The 24,304-nt window shown below is 49.5% G+C and overlaps 2 protein-coding genes across 2 annotated transcripts in view; one reads left to right on the top strand and one right to left on the bottom strand.

The window, feature by feature from the left end:
- Positions 1-8,572, bottom strand: part of LOC116967760 (hypoxia-inducible factor 1-alpha-like) — a 17,332-nt gene extending 8,760 nt beyond the window's left edge. The window contains exons 1-7 of the mRNA XM_033014367.1: positions 8,074-8,572; positions 7,458-7,597; positions 6,059-6,143; positions 4,978-5,087; positions 4,204-4,406; positions 1,682-1,788; positions 572-719 (exon numbers count right to left, since the gene is read on the bottom strand). Of these exons, the coding sequence (XP_032870258.1) occupies positions 572-719; positions 1,682-1,788; positions 4,204-4,406; positions 4,978-5,087; positions 6,059-6,143; positions 7,458-7,597; positions 8,074-8,302 (1,022 nt within the window). The 5' untranslated portion in view covers positions 8,303-8,572. The remainder of the gene's footprint in view (positions 1-571; positions 720-1,681; positions 1,789-4,203; positions 4,407-4,977; positions 5,088-6,058; positions 6,144-7,457; positions 7,598-8,073) is intronic.
- six5 (SIX homeobox 5) lies at positions 3,118-24,304 on the top strand. Its single transcript, XM_033014370.1, has 4 exons — positions 3,118-3,124; positions 21,188-21,631; positions 23,652-23,815; positions 24,052-24,304. Exons 2-4 carry the CDS (start codon positions 21,236-21,238, stop codon positions 24,287-24,289), a joined length of 798 nt encoding a protein of 265 aa, XP_032870261.1. The 5' UTR covers positions 3,118-3,124; positions 21,188-21,235; the 3' UTR covers positions 24,290-24,304.

Below are 24,304 nucleotides of genomic sequence, written 5' to 3'. Positions count from 1 at the left end.
CAACTTTGTCCCTCTCACCTTAAAGCTATGTCCTCTAGTCCTTGACATTTCCACCGTGGGGAATAAAGATTCTGACTGTCTACTCTATCCATCTACGCCTCCCATAATTTTACAAACTTCTAACCCTAAAATTAAATTAAGTATCGGGATACATGACAATAAAACACTCTTGACTCTTGAAAGCAGCAACTATCGTATTGCCTTCAAAGTAATAAAATGTTCCATGATGCTCCTCAGTAGGGTGACTGGGACACGATGAATACCAAGGACAGGTGAACAAGCGAGAAGTTGGGAATGAGCTTAAAGGAAGGGAGAGATGGGGGACTTGGCTGCCAATGGTATGGCCAGCAAAGGTTGAACAAAGGCCCGTGTTGCAGAACGAGGACGACATGGACACGAAAGTTGTGCCTCCGAACTACAGAGGTTCAGAGATAAGGAAGTGAGATAATGGAGAGGTCCAAACCTAGGGTTGCGAGATTAAGTTTGAGATGTCTGTCTCGATCCCCTCCCGGTACAAAACAGCATCATTCCCCCAGGGCCAACACACTGTCACTCATGCTCCAGAACTCACCTGAGCACAAAGTTAATGCAGACAATGCTTTCCGGCTTCTGGAGGTCCCCACTGTAGATTGTGGTGGCTTGTGTCTCCAACCAAATATACCCTCCGCTCTTGGCCAAGAAACGGTACCGACTAGAGATGACTTGTCCCTTACTCAGCACTGTGGGACGAAGGAGAGAGGAGTGTTACACCTCGCTGATGCCCATGAGTTGTCTGTATTTGGTTTGGACCACAAATGACGCAGATGGTAAAGTCCAAAGGTTCTGCCAGCCCTAGAGTTGCCTTGAGGTTATGGGAACTCCAAGGCCAGGTGCTGCCTGAAGGAGAAGTAATCCACAAATCCTACCAGGGACGGCTTGCCTTAACCCTACAACCCCAACTCCAACACCAGCGGCAGTGGCCAAGAGCACAATGGTTGGACTAGAGACATGGTGACAATACCAACTACTCCATGGTAGTGTCACGCTGAGCAAGATTCCCTCCATCAAATGTCCCTCGAAGCCTAGAGCCAGCAACATCCATCTTTGTCATCACCCCATCTCCTTTATCGATCATCATTATCCCAATTCATCTCCAGCTCAAACACTCACAAGACCTTTGTCTCGTCTACCCAGGCTGAGTCTGGAGGGCTTCCTCTACAGCTCTCAGCCATGACTGGAATGGACAACGATGCCCTCAGGCCAATAATCTACTTGGCCACAACCTCATACATTAAGAGAAAAAGACACAAAGTGCTGGAGTAACTCAACGGGTCAGGCAGCATCTCTGGAAAACACAGACAGGTGACTTTTCTGGTCAGGACCTTCTTTTGAAACTGAAGAAGTGTACCGACCTGAAATGTCACCTATCCATGTTCTCCAGAGATGCTGTCTGACCTGTTGAGTTACTCCAGCACTTTTTTTTGTAAACCAGCACTTGCAGTTCCTTGTTTCTGCCACACCATCCTCTGAGCTTATGTGCCTTAATACAGAGCTAGGTATCAGTTTGTTTACTGTAAGGGGGCGGGAGGGGAGATCACCAGAGGCTGCCCAAGACATGCCATCTCACACACGCCAGTCACGGTATCTCACACATGCCACACACCAGGGACATGGGATTAGCGTGACAGCCGCAAGGACTCACGTGTCTGGTGGGCCTTGGTCATGTGGTCAGAGTCCAACGAATGGTAGAACTCGTAGGTAGAGTGTCCCAGTAGTGCACGCAGCCGGTAACCAATCAGTTCGCTCGCCCTGTGGGAGAGGAGAGGTGAGCGGCAAATGTGTCCCCGCCCCCTGACCCCTCACCCCCAATCTCCGAACCCTCACCCCCAACCTCCGACCCCTCACCCCAACCCCTCACCCCCAACCCCTCACCTCCGACCCCTCACCCCCAAACCGACCCCTCAACCCGAACCCCCGACCCCTTCAAACCAATCAACCCCAAATTTAAATTGCTGTGCTTCAGGTAGACACGGCTTCAGATGCACAGACCCTGAGCTCTGAATATCCCCCACCCCCCATTTCTAAATCTCACCCTATGTTTGGACACCAGGCCTTACATACATCAGCACCAAACATCAGAAATAACCTCAGGATGTTTTACCCAAACTGTTTTGTTGTGGTGGTGCAGCAGTAATGCCAGAGCCTAAGCTTTAATTGTCACAGGTGATGTCATATTCTGTCTTACTGTCCAGTACAGTGTTACCATTCCAAGCACATCCTCGATTAGCAAGTGCACAGAAATAATCTACCAAGCCCACATGCAAGAAGCGACTGGACAGTGGACAACACCGAGCGATACAGCGTGGAAACAGGCCCGTTGGCCCAACTTGCTCATTCCGACCAACAGGTCCCATCTACACTAGTCCCACCTGCCTCAAATATCTCCTCTGGCAGCTCGTTCCATATACCCACCACCCTTTGTGTGGTCTGGACATGTTGGGCCGAAGGGCCTGTTTCTGTGCTGTATGATTTCATGACCTTGTCTAAGACGACCACGGCAGGAACATACAAGGATAATCCTAACGCATTCAAGCATGTGCTCAAACTTCCTTAAATCAGTGCACCAATCCCAGCGATTCCCAGCCCTATAGCGCAAGGTGAAGGAACGAACGACATCACAAAGCCTTCGTGGGCAGCGGTAGGAGGGCACTGCCATACAAAATATTCCCCACTCAAATAACGCTATCTGACATGGGTGTATGAACAGGTATGTGGATAGGACAGGTGCGTGGATAGGACAGATTTAGAGGGATATGGACCAAATGCAGGCAGGTGGGACTAGTGTAGATGGGGCATGTTGGTCAGCCAGGGCAAGTTGGACCTAAGGGCCTGTTTCCACACTGAATGACCATGTCTCTGTCACAGTACTAAGTGCTTGAGACCAGTTCTGAAAGGGCAAAGCTGCTGCCAACTCAAGGAGTTTGCTGAAAGAAAATGTTCTTCTATTTTCAGCCATAGGCTTGGCTGGTTGCCAGTGTACAGAGTGTTCCAATGTACAGAGCGAGCAACAGATTTAACCCCTCGCAACCAGCTGCCTGTTTCACGTAACACAGGACAAGCCAAGAAAAACAGGACTGTTACTGGAGTACTTGTATCACTCTTCCCCAGACTGATAACCCCCCCACTGGGTAATTAAACAGCTGACCCCCACCCCAGGAAAACAGGAGAGGGATTATTGCAAATATCTATTTCCTCATCTAGCTTTATGGTTATTAATTGATTGAGTTACTGCTTATAATATTCGCTGCGTGTCGCGTTTATGTGCCTGTCATGCTGCCACAAGTAAGAATTTTATTGTTCCGTTTTCGGTACACGTGACAATTAAACGCAGATTTGAAAACTGGAGGAACAGCACCTCGTATTCTGCTTGCGTAACTAGATGGTGTGAACAATGAATGATCCAGTTGTAAGTAACTACATAATCCTCCCTCTCTCTCTGCTTCCCCTCATCCACCCTTCCCCCCACCTGCATCTCACACATTCCTCCCTTTCCTTTTACATTCCTTCTTCCAGTTTTAGAATCACAATTCAATCCTTTTGTCCTTTCATCTCTGCCCTTTGTACAACTATCTTTAGTTTAGTTTCGAGATACAGCGCGGAAACAGGCCCTTTGGCCCACCAGGTCCGCGTCGATTAACGATTCCCACATATTAACACTATCTTATACATACTAGGGACAATTTTTTACATTTACCAAGCCAATTTACCTACAGACCTGTACATCTTTGGAGTGTGGGAGAAAACCGAAGATCTCAGAGAAAACCCACGCGGTCACGGGTAGAACGTACAAACTCCGTATAGACAGCACTCATAGTCAGGATCGAACCCAGGTCTCTGGCGCTGTAAGCGTTGTAAGGCAGCAACTCTACCTCTGAGCCACTGAGCCACCCATATCGGCCTATCAATAAACCTCTCCTTCACCTGTATCAATCTCTTACCTGCCAGACTTTGTCCTGCCCTGTCCTGCCCCTTCTCTCTTCCAGCTTTTTGTCCCCTCCTCCATCAGTTTAAAGAATGGCACCAGGGTGGCGCAGCCTTAGAGTTGCTGCCTTACAGCACCAGAGACCTGGGTTCCAGCAATTCCATGATCCAGTCTCTGGCGCTGTGAGGCAGTGGCTCTACCCGCTGCACCACCGTGCTGACCCCGAGTCTCTCGTCACTTACCGTGGGTCGCAGTAGGTGAACTTCATGTCCAGGCTGTGTCGACTCAAGAAGGATTTGCTGTCCAACAGAAGCTGGACGTTGGACGGGTCAGGGATGGGCTCACAGATCAGCAGCAAGAAGGACATTGGAGGCTCCGGGAAGGCATCGCTCGGATCCTTGGTGTTCACTGTGCATCTCCTCATGTGTCCTGTGCAGTGCAGCACCTGGACACAGGCAACAGATTAGAAACACGGGGGTGGTGCATCTGTTCACGGGATCCTCTGCTCCCTGACATTCACACCCCAGAGCCAGCACTGAGAGCTCGAGCATTCATGATAATTACATACACCAACATGGGTCAACACTTCACCAACCGTATCCAGGGGGGCACTACTATCTACAAACTGCATGCAGTTAATCACCAAGCCTTCAACTACATCGCTACCTTACCAGAAACAAAGGGCAACAGAGGCCTAGGAGCACCACCACCCACACGTTCCACCCCTTAGGGAGCTCGGCAGTGACCTTATTGCGGTGTACAATATGGCTAAAGTGTTCTAAAGGGTCTTGACATGGAACATCTCCTATCCATGTTCTCCAGAGATGCTGCCTGACCCGCTGAGTTACTCCAGCACTTTGTGTCCATCTAAAGTCCAACTCTCATAGTCATTTCCCCAGGGTAAAGATTTCTAAAATTAGAGGACACAGGCTCCAGATGAGAGGGGAGGGTGGTCCACTTAGGTCGAGGCACTGGAACCAGGTTGGGGCAAGCATGCAACACCCTCCATTACTCACTCTCCAGGATGCTGATTTGATGGCAACGGTCCGTTTCCCATTGACCAGTGTCGATTTCATCCTCATGAAGAACTCTCTCTGAGCCCAACCTTCCTGTTTCACATTGGAACCTTGAAAGATGAATTAACACCATCATTAGCTTGCACGCAACAAAAGCTTTTAATTGTACCTCGTTACACGCAATAAACTAAACTGAAATTGGGTTGGTGGTCACTCACCGAATATCACAGTCTTGATATCCTCAATATTAGTTCAGTGAACTCATATACCCATTACTAAATCACTGCACGGTGGCGCAGTGTGTAGAGCTGCTGCACAGCGCCACAGACACAGGTTCGATCCTGACCTTGCGTGCTGTTTGTGTGGAGTTTTCATGTTCTCCATGACCACGTGTTCCTCTGGGTGCTCCAATTTCCTCCCACATTGCAAAGACGTGCAGGTTTGTAGGTTAATTGGCCCCCTGTAAATTGTCCCGTGTGTGTAGGGAGTGGATATGTGTGGGATAACATAGCATTAAATGTGAACAGGTCGATCGATGATCGGTGGAGACTCAGTGGACCGAAGGAACTGTTTCCAAGTTGTATCTTATCAATCAATCAATATTACAAAGTATTTACAATATTAGTGCTTGCGGCCTGCAATATTAGTGCTTGAGCCCCTAATATTACAATCCCAAGTCCCTCAACATTAATGTTGAGTCTCCCAATATTGATCCCAAGATACCCAGTGTCACAGCATCGAGTGGTCATTATCACAGCCCTCACTCACATCACCAATATTACAGTAGCCAGCACCACAATGTTAGCCAGGATGTCGGACACAGGACCCGCTCACTCCCACCAGCCAGCATACACACACTTAACCAAGGATTCAGAACCTAGCACTGACTCCACACTGACACCTCCAGCCTCCCACCCAACCATTGGACAACAGACCAACATAGCCCATCTCATGTCCCTCACCCCCCCTTTCCTTGCCCTGCTCCTCTCTACACACCTACATCACCCCCTGCCTCTACACACCTCCTGGTCCCCATAGCGTAGGGTTGGGAAGATTTTGGGGGGGGGGGGGGGGGTCTCACCTTGCCTTGCTGTCAGCAGGTCCTGCAGCTCCTCCTCATCGCACGGGTGGATGAACTCAAAGACGCTGTGTCCAATCAGAGCGAGCTGCGGGAAAGGAGGATGAAAAACTATTGGCTTGGAGTCAAAGTCGAGAAGGTCCAGAGACCGCGATTCCTGTACCGTGATTTCCAGGCACGAGACCACTCCTCCAATGGCCCAAAACCAAGGCGACAGCCCCAGCTCCCCATTCTCACACACAGTTATGCTTGAACCCCAGTCCCCAATACTGAACAACAAGCCATGGTACAGCTTTAGGACCTCCCTTATTACATCCCAAGACCATCAACAATGCAGCCCGAGGCAGCATGGTGGCACAGCAGGTAGAGCCACTGCCGCACAGCGCCAGAGACCCAGGTTCGATCCTGACCTCGGGCGCTGTCTGTGTGGAGTTTAAACGTTCTCCAAGTGACCCCGTGAATTTCCTCCGGGTGCTCAAGTTTCCTCCCAAACTCTAAAGATGTGCGGGTTTGCAGGTTAAATGTCCCTCTGTAAATTGCCCCAAGTGTGTAGGGAGTGGCTGAAAAAGTGGGATAACATAGAACTAGTGAGAACGAGTGATTGATGGTCGGCATGGACAATCAGCGGAAGGGCCTATTTCCGTGCTGTATGTCTAAGCTACACTAAACTAAAATCAATTTCTCAAATCTTAAAATCCGGTGATGCTTGATAATGAATACATGAAATGTTAGACACAAAATGCTGGAGTAACTCAGTGTGACTGGCAGCATTGTGGCTCTCCAGAAATACTGCCTGTCCCGCTGAGTTACTCCAACATTTTGTGTCTGTCTTCGGTTTAAAACGGTGCAGTTCCTTCCTACACCTAAATTGTTAGAATCCCCAAACCCTTGGGCAATACACGGAGTGCTGGAGGAACTCAGTGGGTCAGGCAGCTTCTGTGGAGGGAATGGACAGATCCAGCAGGTCAGGCAGCATCTGTGGAGGGAATGGACAGGTGACATTTCACATAGGAACCCTTCTTCAGACCCAGAATGTCATCTGTCCATTCCCTCCACAGATGCTGCCTGACCCGCCGTGTTACTCCAGCACATTGTGTTTCCCTCAAGAATGTGCCTGTCCGCAAAATATGCAAAAGGCGATGGTCACAAATCACTGCATCAATAATTTGTGTCAATTCCTTCCATCAATATAACCCAATGTGACCAAACCAATTTCTAATTTAATAACTTAATAAAATCAAGTATACAATCATGCGTTAAAAATGTGAAAATCTAGTTTTTAAACACTTTAATGGGGCTGTGGTCACAGGGAACCAGTGGCCAGCACTGTAGCCACCAACATCAGTGCCCACCCTCACTCACTCTGCCACCTGTAACCCCACATCTGCTGCTCTCTCTTTACCTGGGTCAGCCCGAGGAACCTGTTGACGTTCTCCGACAGGTAAACTATGTCTCCTTCCTCTGTCAGCACCATGAAGAAGCCGTGGAGAGCTCGCAGGTAGAAGGCGTTGAGGTGCATGTCCAGATCACCGGCGGCTGTGTCTGTGACATGAAGCAACATGTCAGGTGTGTGTCGAGGCTGCGGGCATCACCTGTAGGTACCGGCCCGGCCCGAGTGACACCTGCTCCTTATTACAGTTCAGGGGCACAAAGCCGGAGCGAGGGGCTCCCCCCCCACCACCACCACCCCCTCCCCCAACTCCCCCCCCCATCAGACCATTCAGCCCGTCCCTGTACTATCCCAACCACCCCCTCCCCACCCCAACATCAGACCATTCAGCCCGTCCCTGTACTATCCCAACCACCCCCACCCCCTCCCCACCCCAACATCAGACCATTCAGCCCGTCCCTGTACTATCCCATCTACCCCCTCCCCACCCCAACATCAGACCATTCAGCCCATCCCTGTACTATCCCATCCACCCAACATCAGACCCTTCAGCCCGTCCCTGTACTATCCCATCCCAACACATCGCACCAAGGGGCAGCAGGGGCCGCGGGGCCGAGTGGCCGCCTACCTGGCCGCAGCAGCGAGCGGAGCCGCATGAAACTGAGCGCTACCCTGATGACCGAGGCCTTGTCGAGATGCGAGGCAGCGCCGTGGGGTAGCGGCAGTTGCCGGGACAGTTCGTACATCAGCTCCGTCTCCCGGCCTCGGCGGCTGCGGGCCGCGTCCCGGGAACGCTGACGTCTGTGCTGGGCCGGAGCCGGGCCCGAGGCCGAGGCTGGGGCCTCCACCTCCCGCATCTCCGCTCCGCGCCAACTCGGACCCGCCGGCAGGTGAGGGAATCACGCGAGTCCGGGGCTTGGTCCGCGGCCTGGTCGCTGAAGCCGCGGCCTGGGGTAGAGTGTGGGTCGGGATGGGATGAGGGTTCACTGGGCCGGGCCGGGCGCTGGAGCCGCGGCCTGGGGTAGAGTGTGGGCCGGGATGGGATGAGGGTTCACTGGGCCGGGCCGGGCGCTGCCGCTCACAGCCGCCGCTCAATGCTTTGTGATCGCGGGGCAGCGGGTGGACATGGAACCGCCCCCGTCCCGCCCCCTCGCCTACCCGGGGTAAACAAGCGGCTTAACCCGCCGCGGCCCAGGATGCCCACACTCTCCTCTCACACACACACCATCACACACACACCCACCCACACACCCTCACACACACCCTCACACACACCCTCACACACACCCTCACACACACCCACACATAAACACCCTCCCCACTACTCACTGTACACATGACAATAATAAACTATAGCCTTGCATCTTGCAAGATCCATGAATTCTCCAAATGATGGAGCCTTAATAGAGCATAGATGTACAGCACAGGAACAAGCCCTTTGGCCCGCTAAGCCTGTGCCGATCATAATGCCAGGTTAAACTAATCCTTTCTGTGTCTAACTATAACCATCAATCTCCTTCCCGTTCATGTGCATGTCTAAATGTCTCTCAAATATTACTGCTAGATCTGCTTCCACTATTTACCTTGGCAGCATGATCCAGGCACATACCGCTCTCTGTGTGAAAAACAAGCCAGCACATAAATTTATTTTAAACTTTCCCCATCTGACCTTAAAGTTATGAACTTTAGTATTTGACATTTTCATCCCGGGAAAAAACCTGCCTGTCAACCCTCTCGTGGCTTTATACATTTCCATCAGGTCACCCTTCAGTCTCTTGATGCAACCAAGACAATTCGTGGACCATACGTCACTTAGTGCTTTGTACTTTTAAGACTCTCGTGGTTATTGGGAAGGTCATTCTTGAACCTGGTGTTTACAGTTGTTTAGACTCCTGAAACTTCTTCCCAATGGCAGAAGGGAAATGAGAGCATGGTGGTGTGTGTCTTTGATGATATTGGCTGCCTCCTGTAAACCCCTTTGATGGTGGGGAGGTCAGTACCTGTGATGGATTGTGCAGTGTCGGGCAATGTGTACCTCTCTCTGTAGTCTCCTTCGTTCCTGGGCATTTGAACTGGACCAGGCTAATCCTTTCCTTTTCTTCAATAACATACAAATATTTCTGTTGACCCACGCCATTTGCTCTCTTGCCTCTCTCAATAACTGGGATAGGTCCTGTCAGGACCTGTGTATTTATCCAGCTTAATGCTCTTCAAAAACACAACACCTTGTCCTCGATGTCAACCTGCCCTAGAATATCAGCCCACCCCACAGAGTCCTTAATATCCTCCACGTACTTTTCCTTGGTGATTACTGATGTAAATATCTCAGTTAGTATCTTGCCCTCTTCCTCTGGTTCCATTATCTGGTAGGATAATTAGTTTTAGTAATTTCCCTCTTTGACCTTGAGCGATCCCTCTATCTCCCCAGTCTGATCTGTCTGAAGAAGAGTCTCGACCCGAAACATCACCCATTCCTTCTCTCGAGGGATGCTGCCTGTCCCGCTGAGTTACTCCAGCATTTTGTGTCTATCCTCTCTCTCCTCAGTTGCATTTTAGTTTTCAATGTATGCATAAAATGCTTTAGGGGAACAAGGAACTACAGATGCTGAAATTGTACGCAAAATACAAAGTGCTGGAGTTACTCAGTGGATCAGGCAACATCTCTGAAGAAGATGAATGGGCAACATTTTGTGTTGGGTCCTTTCTTCAGATAGATGACGTTTCAGGTCGGGACCCTTCTGCAGAGACTGAAGAAGTCTGAAGAGTCCCGACCCAAAACGTCACCTATCCATGTTTTCCAGAGATGCTGTCTGCCCGCTTTGTTACTTCAGCATTCTTTTTTTTTAAAATGCCTTTGGACTGTTCTTAATGCTTCATTTTGTATGACTAGATTTACTACAGGTTGTTATCCAATTTTCCTGAATCTTGCCATGTTGGGCCTGAATTCTGGCCAGCTGGCCTTTAAACGACTCAGACATGCCAGATCTTGTCCATATCCATAACTACCTTAAAATCTAAATCAATCCTACAATCACTGTTAGGGTGGCACAGTGGTACAGCAGTGGAGTTACTGCTTTCCACCATCAGAGACCCGGGTTCGATCTTGATTACGGGTGCTATCTGTGTGTAGTTTGTACTTTCTACCTGTCACCACGTGGGTTTTCTCCAAAACGTACAGGTTTGTAGGATAATTAGTTTTAGTAAAATTGTAAATTGTCCCTAGTGTGTAGGATAGTACCAGTGTTCAGGTGTGATCACTGGCTGGCACGAACTCGGTGGGCCGAAGAGCCTGTTTCCATGCTGTATCTCTAAAGTGAAGTCTGAACTGTGTTTAAAACAATCTCGCACTGAAACACAGATCACGTGGCAAGGCTCTAGTAAGGACCGTACCCGGGTTGAGCTATCCACATACTGTCTCAGGAAATCCGCCGGGATGCAACTAACAAATTCTGCTCCTTCTCCGCCTCTGCAACAAACGGAGTCCCAGTCAATATTGAGGAAATTAAAGTCACCCATTACAACAACCCGATTGAGTTTACATCTTTCCATCATCTGCCTAAATATCTACTGCTCTTTCTCTCTTCAGTAATTGGGAGCCTATAGTGTGCATCTTGCAATTTCCACCTTTCATAGAGATTGCATCATAGTGAATGTTGGAAAAGAGAGGTGTGTAGAAACATGGAACAGCGAATGGTGGCTTACACTAAAGGACACAAAGAGCTGGAATAACTCAACGGGTCAGCAGCATCTCTGGAGAACATGGATAGGTGACATTCCGGGTTGGGACCCTTCATCAAGAGAGCAGCAGGAATCACAGTGAGAGAGGGACTCATAAGATCATGAGTGATATGAGCAGAATTGGGCTACTCCGCCATTCAATCATGGCTGACGCTGATTCAATCATTTTCCCTCTCAATCCTATTCTGCTTTCTCCCCATAACCTGACACCTTTACTATTCAAGAATCTGTCAATCTCCGCTTTAAAAATATCCGTTGATTTGGCCCCCCATCGCCATCTGTGGCAATGAATTCCACAGATTCACCACCCTCTGAATAAAGAATTTCCTCCTCATCTCCATTCTCATGGTATGTTCTTTTATTCTGAGGCTATGGCCTCTGGTCCTAAACTCTCCAACTAGTTGAAACATCCGCTCGAAATGAGTTTATTGTCATGTGTCCCTGTATAGGACAATAAAATTCTTGCTTTGCTTCAGCACACAGAGCATAGTAGGCATTTACTACAAAACAGATAAGTGTGTCCATATACCATGATATAAATATATACACACATGAATAAATAAACTGATAATTTATTTATCCACATTTACTCTATCCAGGCCTTTCATTATTCGATAAGTTTCAATGAGGTCCCCTCTCAAACTTCTAAACTCCAGTGAGTACAGGCCCAGTACAGGCTGACAAACGTCTCATAAAACTCCTGTCAGAGAGAGGAGGAGAACTACTTCACAGTGGCATACCGTGAGGAGATTTTGCATGGAGCACTAAAGAAGCAAACACAAAGAACTGCAGATGCTGGTTTACACAGAAGAACACAAAGTGTTGGATTAATTCAGCAGGTCAGGCAGGATCTCTGAAGAAGTGTCCTGATCCGAAACATCACCTGTCCAATTTCTGCAGAGATGCTACCTGACCCGCTGAGTTACTCCGGCAACTCTGTGTCCAAAAGAGAAGCATGCTTGTGACAAAGCCTGGTAAATGGTAGCCTCCCTTTTCCAGCTTTCTCTCCCCTGTTCCATCAGTCTGATGAAGGGTCCTGATCCAAAACATCATCTGCCCATTCCCTCCCCAGCTGCCGCCTGACCCACTCAGTGTTCCTCCGGGACTGTCCTTTGCTCCAGATTCCAGCATCAACAGTTGCTTGTGCCCAGAGTTTGCACCCTTTAGTTTGGAAATACGGCGTGGAAATAGGCCCTTCAGCCCACTGAGTTTGCGCCAACAATCACCCTGTACACTAGTTTTATCCTATTCTCCAATTTACAGAGGGCAATTAACCCACAAACCTGCATGTCTTTAGAATGAGGGAGGAAACCAGAGCACCCGAAGAAAACCTACGCAGTCACTGGTAGAATCTGCCAATTCTGTACAGACAGCACTCGTAGTCAGGATCTCAGGATCAAACCCGGGTCTCTGGAGCTGTAAGGCAGCAACTCCACCGCTGCGCCACCATGCCACCCCTTTGTTTCTGCCTGAGTACGTTAAACAAATGAATTCAGATGGGAAAGGGTTAAAAACTTCCCCAATTGCCTTAAGTTACCTACCCTTCCCCCACAAAACAACCGTTCAAAACGTTGTGAGCGTCATGGAACCAGCTGGGACTAGTTCTGTGTACAGTCAAAGGCAGGAATGTTCCCTGAATGGATTAGAATAATTATCTCAGCAAGGCAGCACATTCTGTACTGACACCCCAATCTGCACAAACAAATCTTACCTCATTTCCTCATTCTGTCGGCAGAAAGAGCACATAATCTCATTGCCTTTTGGGGGGTTGTTTTCTTTCTGTTTGTAAAACTAGACCTCATCAACTGTTCTCCAATCCACTCCATGTTAATAACCAAAACATCACACAAGCCAAGCAAAACAAAACAGAAGTCAAGAAACATATCATGCAGCCAGGAATGAAGGAGGCCATTGCTTGTTCCACCCCAGGTACTGATCGCACCCCAGGTACTGACATATCAATATCTCTGATGATATTGGCTCCCTATTTGAGGTGTGGCCTTAATAAGGCAACCTATAACATGTAAAACCCACACCATCTTGGCCATGGTCTCATTTAGGAGTAAAATGAGAGCATGGCCAAGATGGTGAGGGTCTTACATTATGAAGAAGGTAAAGGAACCTGAAAACCAAGACCTCCTCCAGGGTAATCCATAGGGCCCTCCAGTTTGCTGGCTGACTGGACATCCAGGGAGCGGTCCCTTCACACACTCCCATGAAGGGTCAGCATGGGTCAGATCGGTCTGGGAGACAACAGTTACATGGGGAGGGGGAGGTGAGGATTGATGTGGGTGAAGAAAAGGGCAGCTAGCCAAAAACCTCTGTCATTCCCATCATTGGAAGCCAAGGAGATTCCCAGGCAAGTTTAGCTCCTGTCCGACCAGAATTTTACCCAGGGCAGGGGAATCAAAAACCAGAGGACAAAGGTTTAAGGTAAGATGTGCAAGATTTAATAGGGGGGTGCTGTATATATGCAACGAGTTGCCAGAGGAGGTAGTTCAGGCAGGTAACTACCTAACTTGCCCATGCAGACTAACATGCCCCATCCGCACTAGTCCCACCTGCCTGCATTTCTTTCATGTATCTCTAAGCCTATCCTATCCATGTACCTGTCCAAATGTTTTTTAAACATTGTGATAGTACCTGACTCAATGATCCCCTCCGGGAGCTTGATCCATATAGTGACCGCCCTTTGTGCAAAAAATTACATGGATGGGTGACTTGGTAGGTTGGAATCCTCCTTTAGAACAAAGAAGAAGGGTTCAATCCCGAAACATCGCCTATCTACGTTCTCCAGAACAGCTGCCTGACTCCAGCACTTTGTGTCCTTTTTAGCCTTGTGATAAACCTATTCTGCATCGGGTCCTGTTGTAATGGGGCAAGAACTGCACACAAACTACGTGAGAATGGAATTGTTCCATTGCTGGTGTATATGAAAATTATACATTCTTGACTCTTGATGTGAAACGGAGTGGGTCCCTGCATTCTTCTCACTATCCCTCTGAACTCTGTCTCTCTGTCTCTTTCTATGTTTCTCTCTCTGTCTCTATGTTTCTCTCTCTGTCTCTCTGTCTCCCTCTGCCTCTGACTCTCTCTGTCTCTCTATCTCTCTCTGTCTCTGTCTCTCTATCTCTCTCTGACTCTGACTCTCTCAATCTGCAGACGGGGATCTCCTGCCCCCTGCTGGTGCTTCAGGAGCCGACATCAGCCTATACTACAGGGAGCCAACCCCGTTCGGTGTGCTCTCTGCCAGTTCTCTGTCACCACATCATGGGGTTGCTTCAGGAGATTAAATCGGAAATACGCTCTCATCTCGCTGCTACCGTCGGAAATAAGGTACAGACGACTTAAAACTGACCTCGAGGTTGATAAACAACTTTTGACAAATACAGCATGGAGACAGGCCCATCGAGTTCATCGATCACCTGTTCTCATTAGTTCTATGTTGTCGCACTTTCTAATCCACCTCCTACACACTTAAGCTATAAACTCGCACGCCTTTGATATGTGCAAGAAAACCAGAGCACCTGGAGGAAACCCACATGGTCACAGGGAAACAGACAAACTCCACTCACAGGCAGCGCCCTAGCTCAGGATCGAACCTGCGGCTTTACCCACTGCGCCAGTATGCAGTAATTCAGCAGTGTAATATGTGGTCTCTGATGTCAGGACTGTAATATTGGAGGAGTGCACAACTCGAACCTCAATTACGAACTTCTTTGGTTGGCACTAAGGACTTTGTGTTTTTTTACACAAGTATTGTGTTTTTAATTTATTGAAGTTTTGTAGATTCTATATTTATCTGTGTGTGTAACGATTACAGGTCTGTTATGCTGCTGCAAGTAAGAATTTCATTGTACCTTTACGGAACATATGGCAGTTAAACACTCGACACTAGACTGAGTTTGAGATGTCTGGGGTTGAATCAAAATCTTGTTTTGGAGAAAGTTTCTCCAGCTGCCGTTTGCTGCCGTCGCCACCAAGAGGAGCAGCAGCCGCAGTTTAGTTTAATTTAATTTATTATTGTCAAATGTACAGTGAAAAAGCTTTTTGTTGTGTGTTATCCAGTCAGCGAAAAATCTATACATGATGCAAGCACGCCGTTCACAGTGCACAGATACAGGATAAAGGGGATAACGTTTAGTGCAAGATAAAGTCCAACAAAGTCCAATTAAAGGTCTCCAATTATGTAGATGGGAGGTCAGGACCGCTGTCCAGTTGGTGAGAGGACGGTTCAGTTGGGAAGAAACTGTCCCTGAATCTGGAGGTCTGGGTTTTCATATTTCTTTACCTCTTGCCCGATGGGAGAGGGGAGAGGGGAGAAGAGGGAGTGACCGGGATGAGACTGGTCCTTGATGATGCTGCTGGCCTTGGCCAGGCAGCGTGAGGTGTAGATGGAGTCGATGAAGTGAGGTTGGTTTTTGTGATGCTCTGGGCTACATCGGAGGCTGAGGGAAGACTTGATAGAAGTGTATACTATTATGAGAAACTTAGATAGTGTAGTCAGAACCTTTTTCTCAGTATTGAAATGAAAGACTAGCTTTAAGGTGAGTGGGGGAAAGTTTGAAGATGACGTGCAGGGCACATTTTGTTTACACAGGGTGTTGTGGGTGACTGGAACATGCTGCCATGGGTGGGGATGGAGGCAGATATGATCGTGGCTTTTAGATTCGCCCATGGAATGGAAGAATATGGATGACATGCAGGACGACGAGATTTGTTAATCTTGGCGACATGTTCAGCACAGACATTGTGGGCCGAAGGGCCTGTTCCTGTGTTGTACTGTTCTACTTTCTATGTTCGTCTGTGAGGCCGATACACATCTGTTTCACAGTCTGCTGAGTATCATTCTAAAGTGAATTAGAAGTGTGATTGTGTGTTAATAAAAGGAATATCCAATTTATGGTTATTAATTTCAGGTATGTTGATTATTATATTATATCTTTATATGTGTGTTATTGGCTTTATGGGCCCCTTTAATCTGCAGTTAGTAAGATTTTAACTGTTCCGTTGCTGCTACATATGCCAATTAAATACTCTTCACTGTCGGAGACACAAGGAACTGCAGGTGCTGGCTTACAAAAAATAATGCTGGAGAAACTCAATGGGTCAGGTAGCATCTCTGAAGAACTTTGCTGGGAAACATTTAGAGGGATATGGACCAGACGCGGACAAATGGGACTAGCTTAGATGAGGAGTTATATTCAGCATGGACTAGTTGGGCTGAAGGGCCTGTTTCCGTGCTGTATGAATCTATGATTAGACTGGAAAAGTCGGAGTGGTATCCACTTTAGCTTCCTCTGGCACCTCGTTCCAGATACAAACTACCCTCTGAGTGAAAAAATTACCCTTGAGGTCCCTTTTAAAATTCTGGGGAACAGATCTTTTGGAAGCTGCCGTTGGTTCTGCCTCACTGCCCCTTCAGGCAGTGTGTCCCAGACCTCTGTTGCATGATGACTCCACCAGTCATTGTTCACAACTCTCATCAGTCCTTCTGTCAGTCACCATTCCGGACAACGTAGATCTTCCGAGATTTAGAATCCATTACCCTGAGAGGAAAAAGACCATCAATGTTAAGCAGCCTTGCCTTGGGATTGTCCTGCCCATGCTCACCATGTCTGTCTCCAACTGTGTGTCTCGTGTCATCTCATCTCAGGAGCTGAGGATAAAGGAGCAGAAGCAGGCACGGGAGAGGCAGCAGCAGCTGTTCCGCCTGCGATCCATCAAGAGGGAAGTGAGGCAACTGGAGCTGAGACGGGCAGAGAAGAAAGTCGAGCGCACAGAGAAACGGAAAGTAGAAGCCAGCAAGCCTCGCCGTCTGGGCCGCTTGAAGTGAGTGTTCCCGCATTGCCTCTGGGAGTGTCTGTGCCTACAGTGGAGTCTGATACAGCAGGTTGCCCCTGAAATCCCTCCATCTACATCTCTCCCCACTACTCTTAACCCTGTACACTCTAGTTTTAAGAATACTTAACCCTAGGAAAAAGACTGTTAGTGTTCACTTTATCCATGCCCCTTATGATATTACACACCTCAATAAGGTCATCCCTCAGCCTCCTATGCATTGAAAAAATCCCCAGCCTGTCCATCCTCTCCCTACAACTCAAGCCCGCAAGCCCAGGCAACATCCTTCCTGTAGGTGGGTGAACACACAGTGCTCTAAGTGTGGTCCACCAACACCCTGTACAGCTGCATCATGATGACCTAAACAGTACTCACTAAGTACTTACTTATTATTCAATACCCTTCCCAATGAAGGCAAGTGTCAGAGTGGGCCTTAGGGCTGTGTTTCTGGGATTTGGTCCTGGTACTGAGGTGTCACCGTGAATCTGGGTTGTGTGACTCTCGGGGGTGAAAAGGTTACATGTAATGATGATAAATGTCCCCGTGAACTTGATGAATTGTGGTTTTATTGTCACATCTTTGTTTTGCATTCTGTCCAATCAGATTGGATAATACCAAAGATCAATTCAATTAAGCCAAATTCAAGTTTACTAGGTGAGAGCAAAGGGGCAAGTTCAGAGTGTGGGATGTAATTCTCAGCATTGTAGCGCACCAGTTCCACAGGCAAAATCCAATGTCCGCAATGGGGGAGAGGGCAGCACAATGACACAGCATAGAGTTGCTGCCTTACAGCTCTGGAGACCCAGGTTTGATCCTGACTCCAGGTGCTGTTTGTATGGAGTTTGCATATTCTCTCTGTGACCACGTGGGTATTCACAGGGTGCTCATTCACATTGTCTAAAATGTGAATCAGACATTAGCCCAGCTTATGGAAGGACTGATAACAGAGGCAGTTCCAGAGACCGGTGATGCGTCTTTTCAAGCTTCTGTACCTTCTGCCCGATGGGAGCAGGGGGGAGGAATGACCGGGATGGGACAAGTCTTTGATCATAAAACCCCTCTCACCTGTATCCACCTATCACTGAAGAAAGGTCTCGATCTGAAATGTGACCCATTCCTTCTCTCCAGAGCTGCTGCTTGTCCTGCTGAGTTACACCAGCACTTTGTGTCATTCTTTGATTATGTCGGCTGCTTTCCTGAGGCAGCGTAAAGCGTAGATGGAGTCAGTAGTGGGGAGTGTGGACTGTGTGATGGACTGGGCTACATCTACAATGGTGGGGAGTGTGGTCTGTGTGATGGACTGGGCTACATCTACAATGGTGGGGAGTGTGGTCTGTGTGATGGACTGGGCTACATCTACAATGGTGGGGAGTGTGGTCTGTGTAATGGACTGGGCTACATCTACAATGGTGGGGAGTGTGGTCTCTGTGATGGACTGGGCTACATCTACAATGGTGGGGAGTGTGGTCTCTGTGATGGACTGGGCTACATCTACAACTCTGCAATTTCTTGCAGCCTTGATCAGAGCTGTTTCCAAATCGAGCTGTGAATCAACTCTTGCATATACTTTCTAAAGTGCATGTGTAAATGTCACTGAAAACATCATTGAAAGAGAACATAGGAAACAAGAACCAAGTGAAAGGGACTGGCCAACATCTCCTGAGGAGCCAGGCAGCAAACTGTTGGGATTCCAGAATAATCGGAGAGTGGATCTTGGGAGTTTTCTATATTTAGGTAATGAAGTGGAGCATTGGGGAAGTAGTGCATGGGATATGTGCTGGGGTTATGTCCCCATGACAACGTCCTCTCCCACCCATCTAATTGTGCAGCATACAGGTAATTATATCCGAACAATTCAACGTGCATTGTAGAGAGGAAATCTGAGTAGGCTGTTTGTATCAGCAGCCTGGGCTGTAAGTTGATACAATCTCCCATAGCAACCCAGCACAACGCCAGCCCATTACTAGACCCCAGTCCTCATGGGACACTCACTGCCTGAAGATACTTATCTCAGGAAGGGCAACAATGACTTCAGAGACATACAGCACAGAACAGTGGTTCAATCCATGTACCTGCCCAGAGATGTGGCCTGACTTGCTGAATTACTCCAGCACTTAAAACTGCCCATGTGTCTTTTAAATGTTGTTATAGTACCTACCTCAACCACTTCCTCTGGCAGGCCGTTCCATATACCTACCACCCTCTGTGTGAAAATGTTGGCCCTCAGATCCCTATTAAATCTTTCCCCATCACTGTAAACGATCTGGTCGTCTGGTTCTTGATTCCCCTATCTGGGGTAAAGGGGTAGGGGAATCTTGATGGCGACTATAACGTCGCAAAACTTCACAAGAAGGAAACGTCATCTGTCTATTCCCTCCACAGATGTTGCCTGACCTGCTGACTTACAGCGCCAGAGTCCCGGGTTTGATTCTGACTATGGGTGCTGTCAGTACAGAGGCTGTACGTTTTCACTGTGACCGTGTGGGTTTTCTCCGGGTACTCCACACTCCAAAGACGGACAGGTTTGTGGGTTCCTTGCCTTTGGTTCAATTGTAAATCGTTCCTAGTATGTAGAAAAGCAGAAAATAGGAAGGACATTTGTGAAATTGAGGGAATGTAGTGTAGGTTCATGAGGTTAATTCCCGGAATGGCGGGACTGTCATTTGTTAAAAGAATGGGGGGACTGGGCTTGTATACACTGGAATTTAGAAGGAATAGAGGGGATCTTATTGAAACATATAAGTTTATTAAGGGATTGGACATGCTAGAGGCAAGAAACATGTTCCCACAGTTTAAGAATAAGGGGTAGGTCATTAAGAACGGAGATGTGGAAAAACTTTTTCACCTAGAGAGTTGTGAATCTGTGGAATCCTCTGACTCGCAGAGGCCAATTCTCTGGATGCTTTAAAGAGAGAGTTAGATAGGGCTCTTAAAGATAGTGGAGTCAGGGGATATGGGGGAAGGCAGGAACGGGGTACTGATTGTGGATGATCAGCCATGATCACAGTGAATGGCGGTGCTGGCTAGAAGGGCCGAATGCCCAACATCTGCACCTATTGTCCATTGCCTGTTGTTAGTGTCGCTGGTCGGCATGGACTCGGTGGGACGAAGGGCGTGCTTCCGTGCTGTATCTGTAAAGTCAAGTAAATCTGACCTTGCGGTAGCAAAGCAGACACAAGCAACTGCAGATACAGGGAACTGGATGGAGCACAAAGTTCTTGAAGAACTCAGCAGGTCAGGCTACATCTGTGGAGGGAATGGACAGATGTTGTTTCCTTCTTCAGAATGATGGAATGGGGTGTGTGTGGGGGGAGGGGGGGGGGGGTGGGGAGAAAGCTGGAACAGAGAGGCAATCAATTACCAGGCTTTACCCCACCCATACCCCTCTATTCCAGCTTTCTACTCCCTCCTACATTGGTGTGAAGAAGGAACCGGACTTGAAATGTCACCTGTTCATTCCCTCCACATATGCTGTTCCTCCAGCACTTGGTACATCAGGTGACACTAAACCCGGTCAAAGAGAAGGTTTCAAGAAATGTCATTAGTGGAGAGAGAGGGACACAGAGGTCCCCGACACCCCTCCCCGCCTCTGTAACCACCTCCGGCCTCTGCTCCCCTCTGTCATTTCCATATTTATGATTTTCCCAGATTTTATTTGCTTCACAATTGTTTGACATGTCAAGATTCTAAAATCTACATTTGCTTCCCTATCACCTTCACTCACCCTCCCCCCCACTCTCTTCCCCCTCTCTCCGCTCTCACCATCTCTCACCCTCTCCCTCTTCTCTCTCTCACCCTCTCTCCTCTCTCACCCTCTCTACCTCACTCACCCTCTCTACCTCACTCACCCTCTCTCTTCTCTCCCTCCCACATACTATTTAGTGACCACATCCACTCCACATTCATTGACTAATGACCACGTTTTCCACAAAACTCTTTTCAAGGACTTTCTACGTGTGGTAGGCGCTACACAAATGCAAGCCGGTGTTATTGCTGCCGGCCTCTGCCGAACAATTGAAGCTGCTAGGCGCAGGGATCGAGTTTCCCCAGTCTCTCTGGTGAATTATTGAAGACAATTTGATCTTGTTCCCTCCCTGCATTGAGCGGCTGACGAGCCAATGGCAATGAGGTTGGGTGTTAAAGGGTGGCAGCGGCGGGGTGAGGGTCAGACTGAGCCCCAAGCAGCCACCGCCACTCCTCGCCAAGTCGCCATGGCCATGTTGGGTTCGTTTGGTTTCACGGAGGAGCAGGTAGCGTGCGTGTGCGAGGTATTGCAACAGAGAGGCAGCGTGGAGAGGCTGGGGCGCTTCCTCTGGTCGCTGCCGGCCTGCGACCACCTGCACAAGAATGAGAGCGTGCTGAAGGCCAAGGCTGCAGTAGCCTTCCACCGCGGCAACTTTAGAGACCTCTACAAGATCTTGGAGAGCTGCCACTTCTCAGCGCACAGCCACCCCAAGTTGCAGCAGCTGTGGCTCAGGGCTCACTACAGCGAGGCTGAGAAGCTGCGGGGACGGCCACTGGGCGCGGTGGGCAAGTACAGGGTACGCAGAAAGTTCCCATTGCCCCGCACTATCTGGGATGGAGAGGAAACCAGCTACTGCTTCAAGGTGAGAGCCAGGAGTGGCGTCTGCTCAGATGTAGAAACAAGGAACTGCTGATGCTGGTTTACCAAGGAAAGTCAGAGTACTGGAGTAACGAGGTTCAGGCAGTATCCCTGGAGAATGGATAGAAAAACGATTCCGACCCGAAACGTCACCTATCCATGTTCTCCACAGATGCTGCCTGACCCGCTGAGTTACTCCAGCACTCTGTGAAACGTCACCTATCCGTGTTCTCCACAGACGCTGCCTGACCCGCTGAGTTACTCCAGCACTCTGTGAAACGTCACCTATCCATGTTCTCCACAGATGCTGCCTGACCCACATAGTTACTCCAGCACTCTGTGAAACGTCACCTATCCATGTTCTCCACAGATGCTGCCTGACCCGCTGAGTTACTCCAGCACTCTGTGCCTTTCTCTGCTGATAAGTGCCTCGTGTTTTGTGGTTGGACCGCGGCGAGATTTGGTATTGGGGAGTTTCGAGTGGAATTGGTGTCAGGAAGTGAGGAATGGGTCAGTGTTTGGATGGAGATTAGTGTTGGTTCCGTGTTGGGGTTCCTGTATTTGTAGTTTAGGGGTCGTTGTTGTTGAAACGTGTGTTGGGAGTGGATTGGACATCGGTCTTTGCAAGGTCGGTTCTGGCAGAGTTGTTGTTGAGTTTAGGGGGTCAATGGAACATGAATGTTGCCACTCGGTTGGATTTAAGTACAATTGGTGTCGAGGGTGCTTAGTTTGGGGATTCCAGTTCGGAGATTGGTCGGTGGCAGGTGGGGGCGAGGGCCAAATGAAGTGGCAATAGTGATCACAACACGAAGTGCTGGAGAAACTCAGCGGGCCAGGTAGCATCTGTGGAGGGGAAACAACGTTTCGGGTCGGATCCCGTCTTCAGCCTGATTGTGAGGGGAGAAAGCTGGAAAAGTGAGGTGTGAGACAGCCTCTCTTTCCCAACTTTCTCCCTCCCCCCCCCAAACTCCATCAGCCCGAAGAAGGGTTCCCCCCGCAGATGCTGTCTGGCCCGCTGAGTTCCTCCAGCACCTTGTATCTTGCTGAACATTCCTGCATCTGCAGTTCCTCGTGTGATGGTTGGCGGGAATATTCATAACCGACCGGACCCCAGGCGAGGACGGTAGACTTAGAGTCACAGAGTCACTGAGTGATACAGCACGGAAACAGGCCCTTCGGCCCAACGTGCCCACCTGCCTGCGCTTGGACCATATCCCTCCAAACTTGTCAAAACAAGAATTTAAACGCGCGAAACGTTTGCAGAGCCTGGGTCTTCTAATTGGGGTTGGTTCTAGCTGAGGTTTGTCCATACCTGCCCAGTGCTTTGTCAGCGCTTGATGTTCTCTCTCCCTTTATGTCTGGTGTCTGGTCGTTCACCCACTGTCCGTAGGCCAGGAGGGTCGGCTTATCTCTCTGTCCATTAATCTGAAGAAGGGTCCCAACACGAAACGTCGTCCATTCCCTCCACAGATGACCTGCTGGGTTCCTCCAGCACGATGTGTTTTGCTCTCAATCAGTTAGTTGTCATTACCTACCTGCCCTGTGCTGCGGCCCAGGTGTTAAATGACTCTTATAAGTTCATAAGTGATAGGAGCAGAATTAGGGCATTCGAGTCTACTCCCCTCTTCCACCATGGCTGATCTATCTTTCCCTCTCAACCCCATACTAATCGAGCTCTGTTTGTGAAATTCCTCATCTCCTTTGTAAAGGAACATCATTTTATTCTGAGGCTGTGGCCTCTAGTCCTAAACTCTTCCACTAGTGGAAACATCCTCTCCACATCCACTCTATCCAAGGCTTTCACCATTCGGTAAGTTGCTGTGAGACCCCCATCATCGGCCGCTCTCGCCACCTCTCTGCTCCCCTCCCCTCCCTGGCCGGTCACTTTCTGTATATCCCACCCCCTCTCTTCTGTAGAATTAAAAGGTTACGATGAATGGATGGTTGGACCCGGCCTCAGTATTCAGGTGATGTTGGTTGGGCTTTTGAGTTGAGGGAACTTTGTCTTTCCCCCCGCTGTTCAGGAGAAGTCCCGGGGTGTTTTGCGAGACTGGTACCTGCACAACCCGTACCCGTCCCCGCGGGAGAAGAGGGAGTTGGCTGAGGCGACGGGACTCACCACCACGCAGGTCAGCAACTGGTTCAAGAACCGAAGACAGAGGGACCGAGCGGCCGAGACCAAGGACAGGTACCGCCCAGTGACCCGGGAAAGGAGTGAGGGAGCGCCGCGCAGGGTGAAGGGGGGGGGGGGGGGGGGGGGGTGAGGGAGCGCCGCGCAGGGTGAAGAGGGGGGGGGGGGGGCGAGGGAGTGTCGCGCAGGGTGAAAGGGGGGGGGGGGGGGGTGAGGGAGCGCCGCGAGGGTGAAGGGGGGGGGGGGGGGGGTGAGGGAGCGCACATAGTGACCCGCTTACTTTCCCTGCACAGAGAGAACGCGGAGAACTCGAGCCCGCGGGCCGGGCCGCCCCACCTGCCGCTGCCTAGCGCCGGGCTCCTCCTCAGCAGCTCGGACGAAGAGGAGGCGCTGGCCGAGCTGAGCCCCGACCCGAGGGACGTCACCCCCGGGGCTCTCTACCCCCCCGGCCTGGCCCTCCAGCACACTCGCTTCCTGCAGGACTCCCTCCTCGGCACCCTCACCTCCAGCCTCGTCGACCTGGGCTCCTGAGGGCGCTGGGAGGCG

Source organism: Amblyraja radiata, chromosome 41 (assembly GCF_010909765.2).
Source record: "Amblyraja radiata isolate CabotCenter1 chromosome 41, sAmbRad1.1.pri, whole genome shotgun sequence".
NCBI lineage: Eukaryota > Metazoa > Chordata > Chondrichthyes > Rajiformes > Rajidae > Amblyraja > Amblyraja radiata.
Note: the sequence above shows the minus strand (reverse complement) of the source record. Positions and strands in the feature narration are given on the sequence as shown.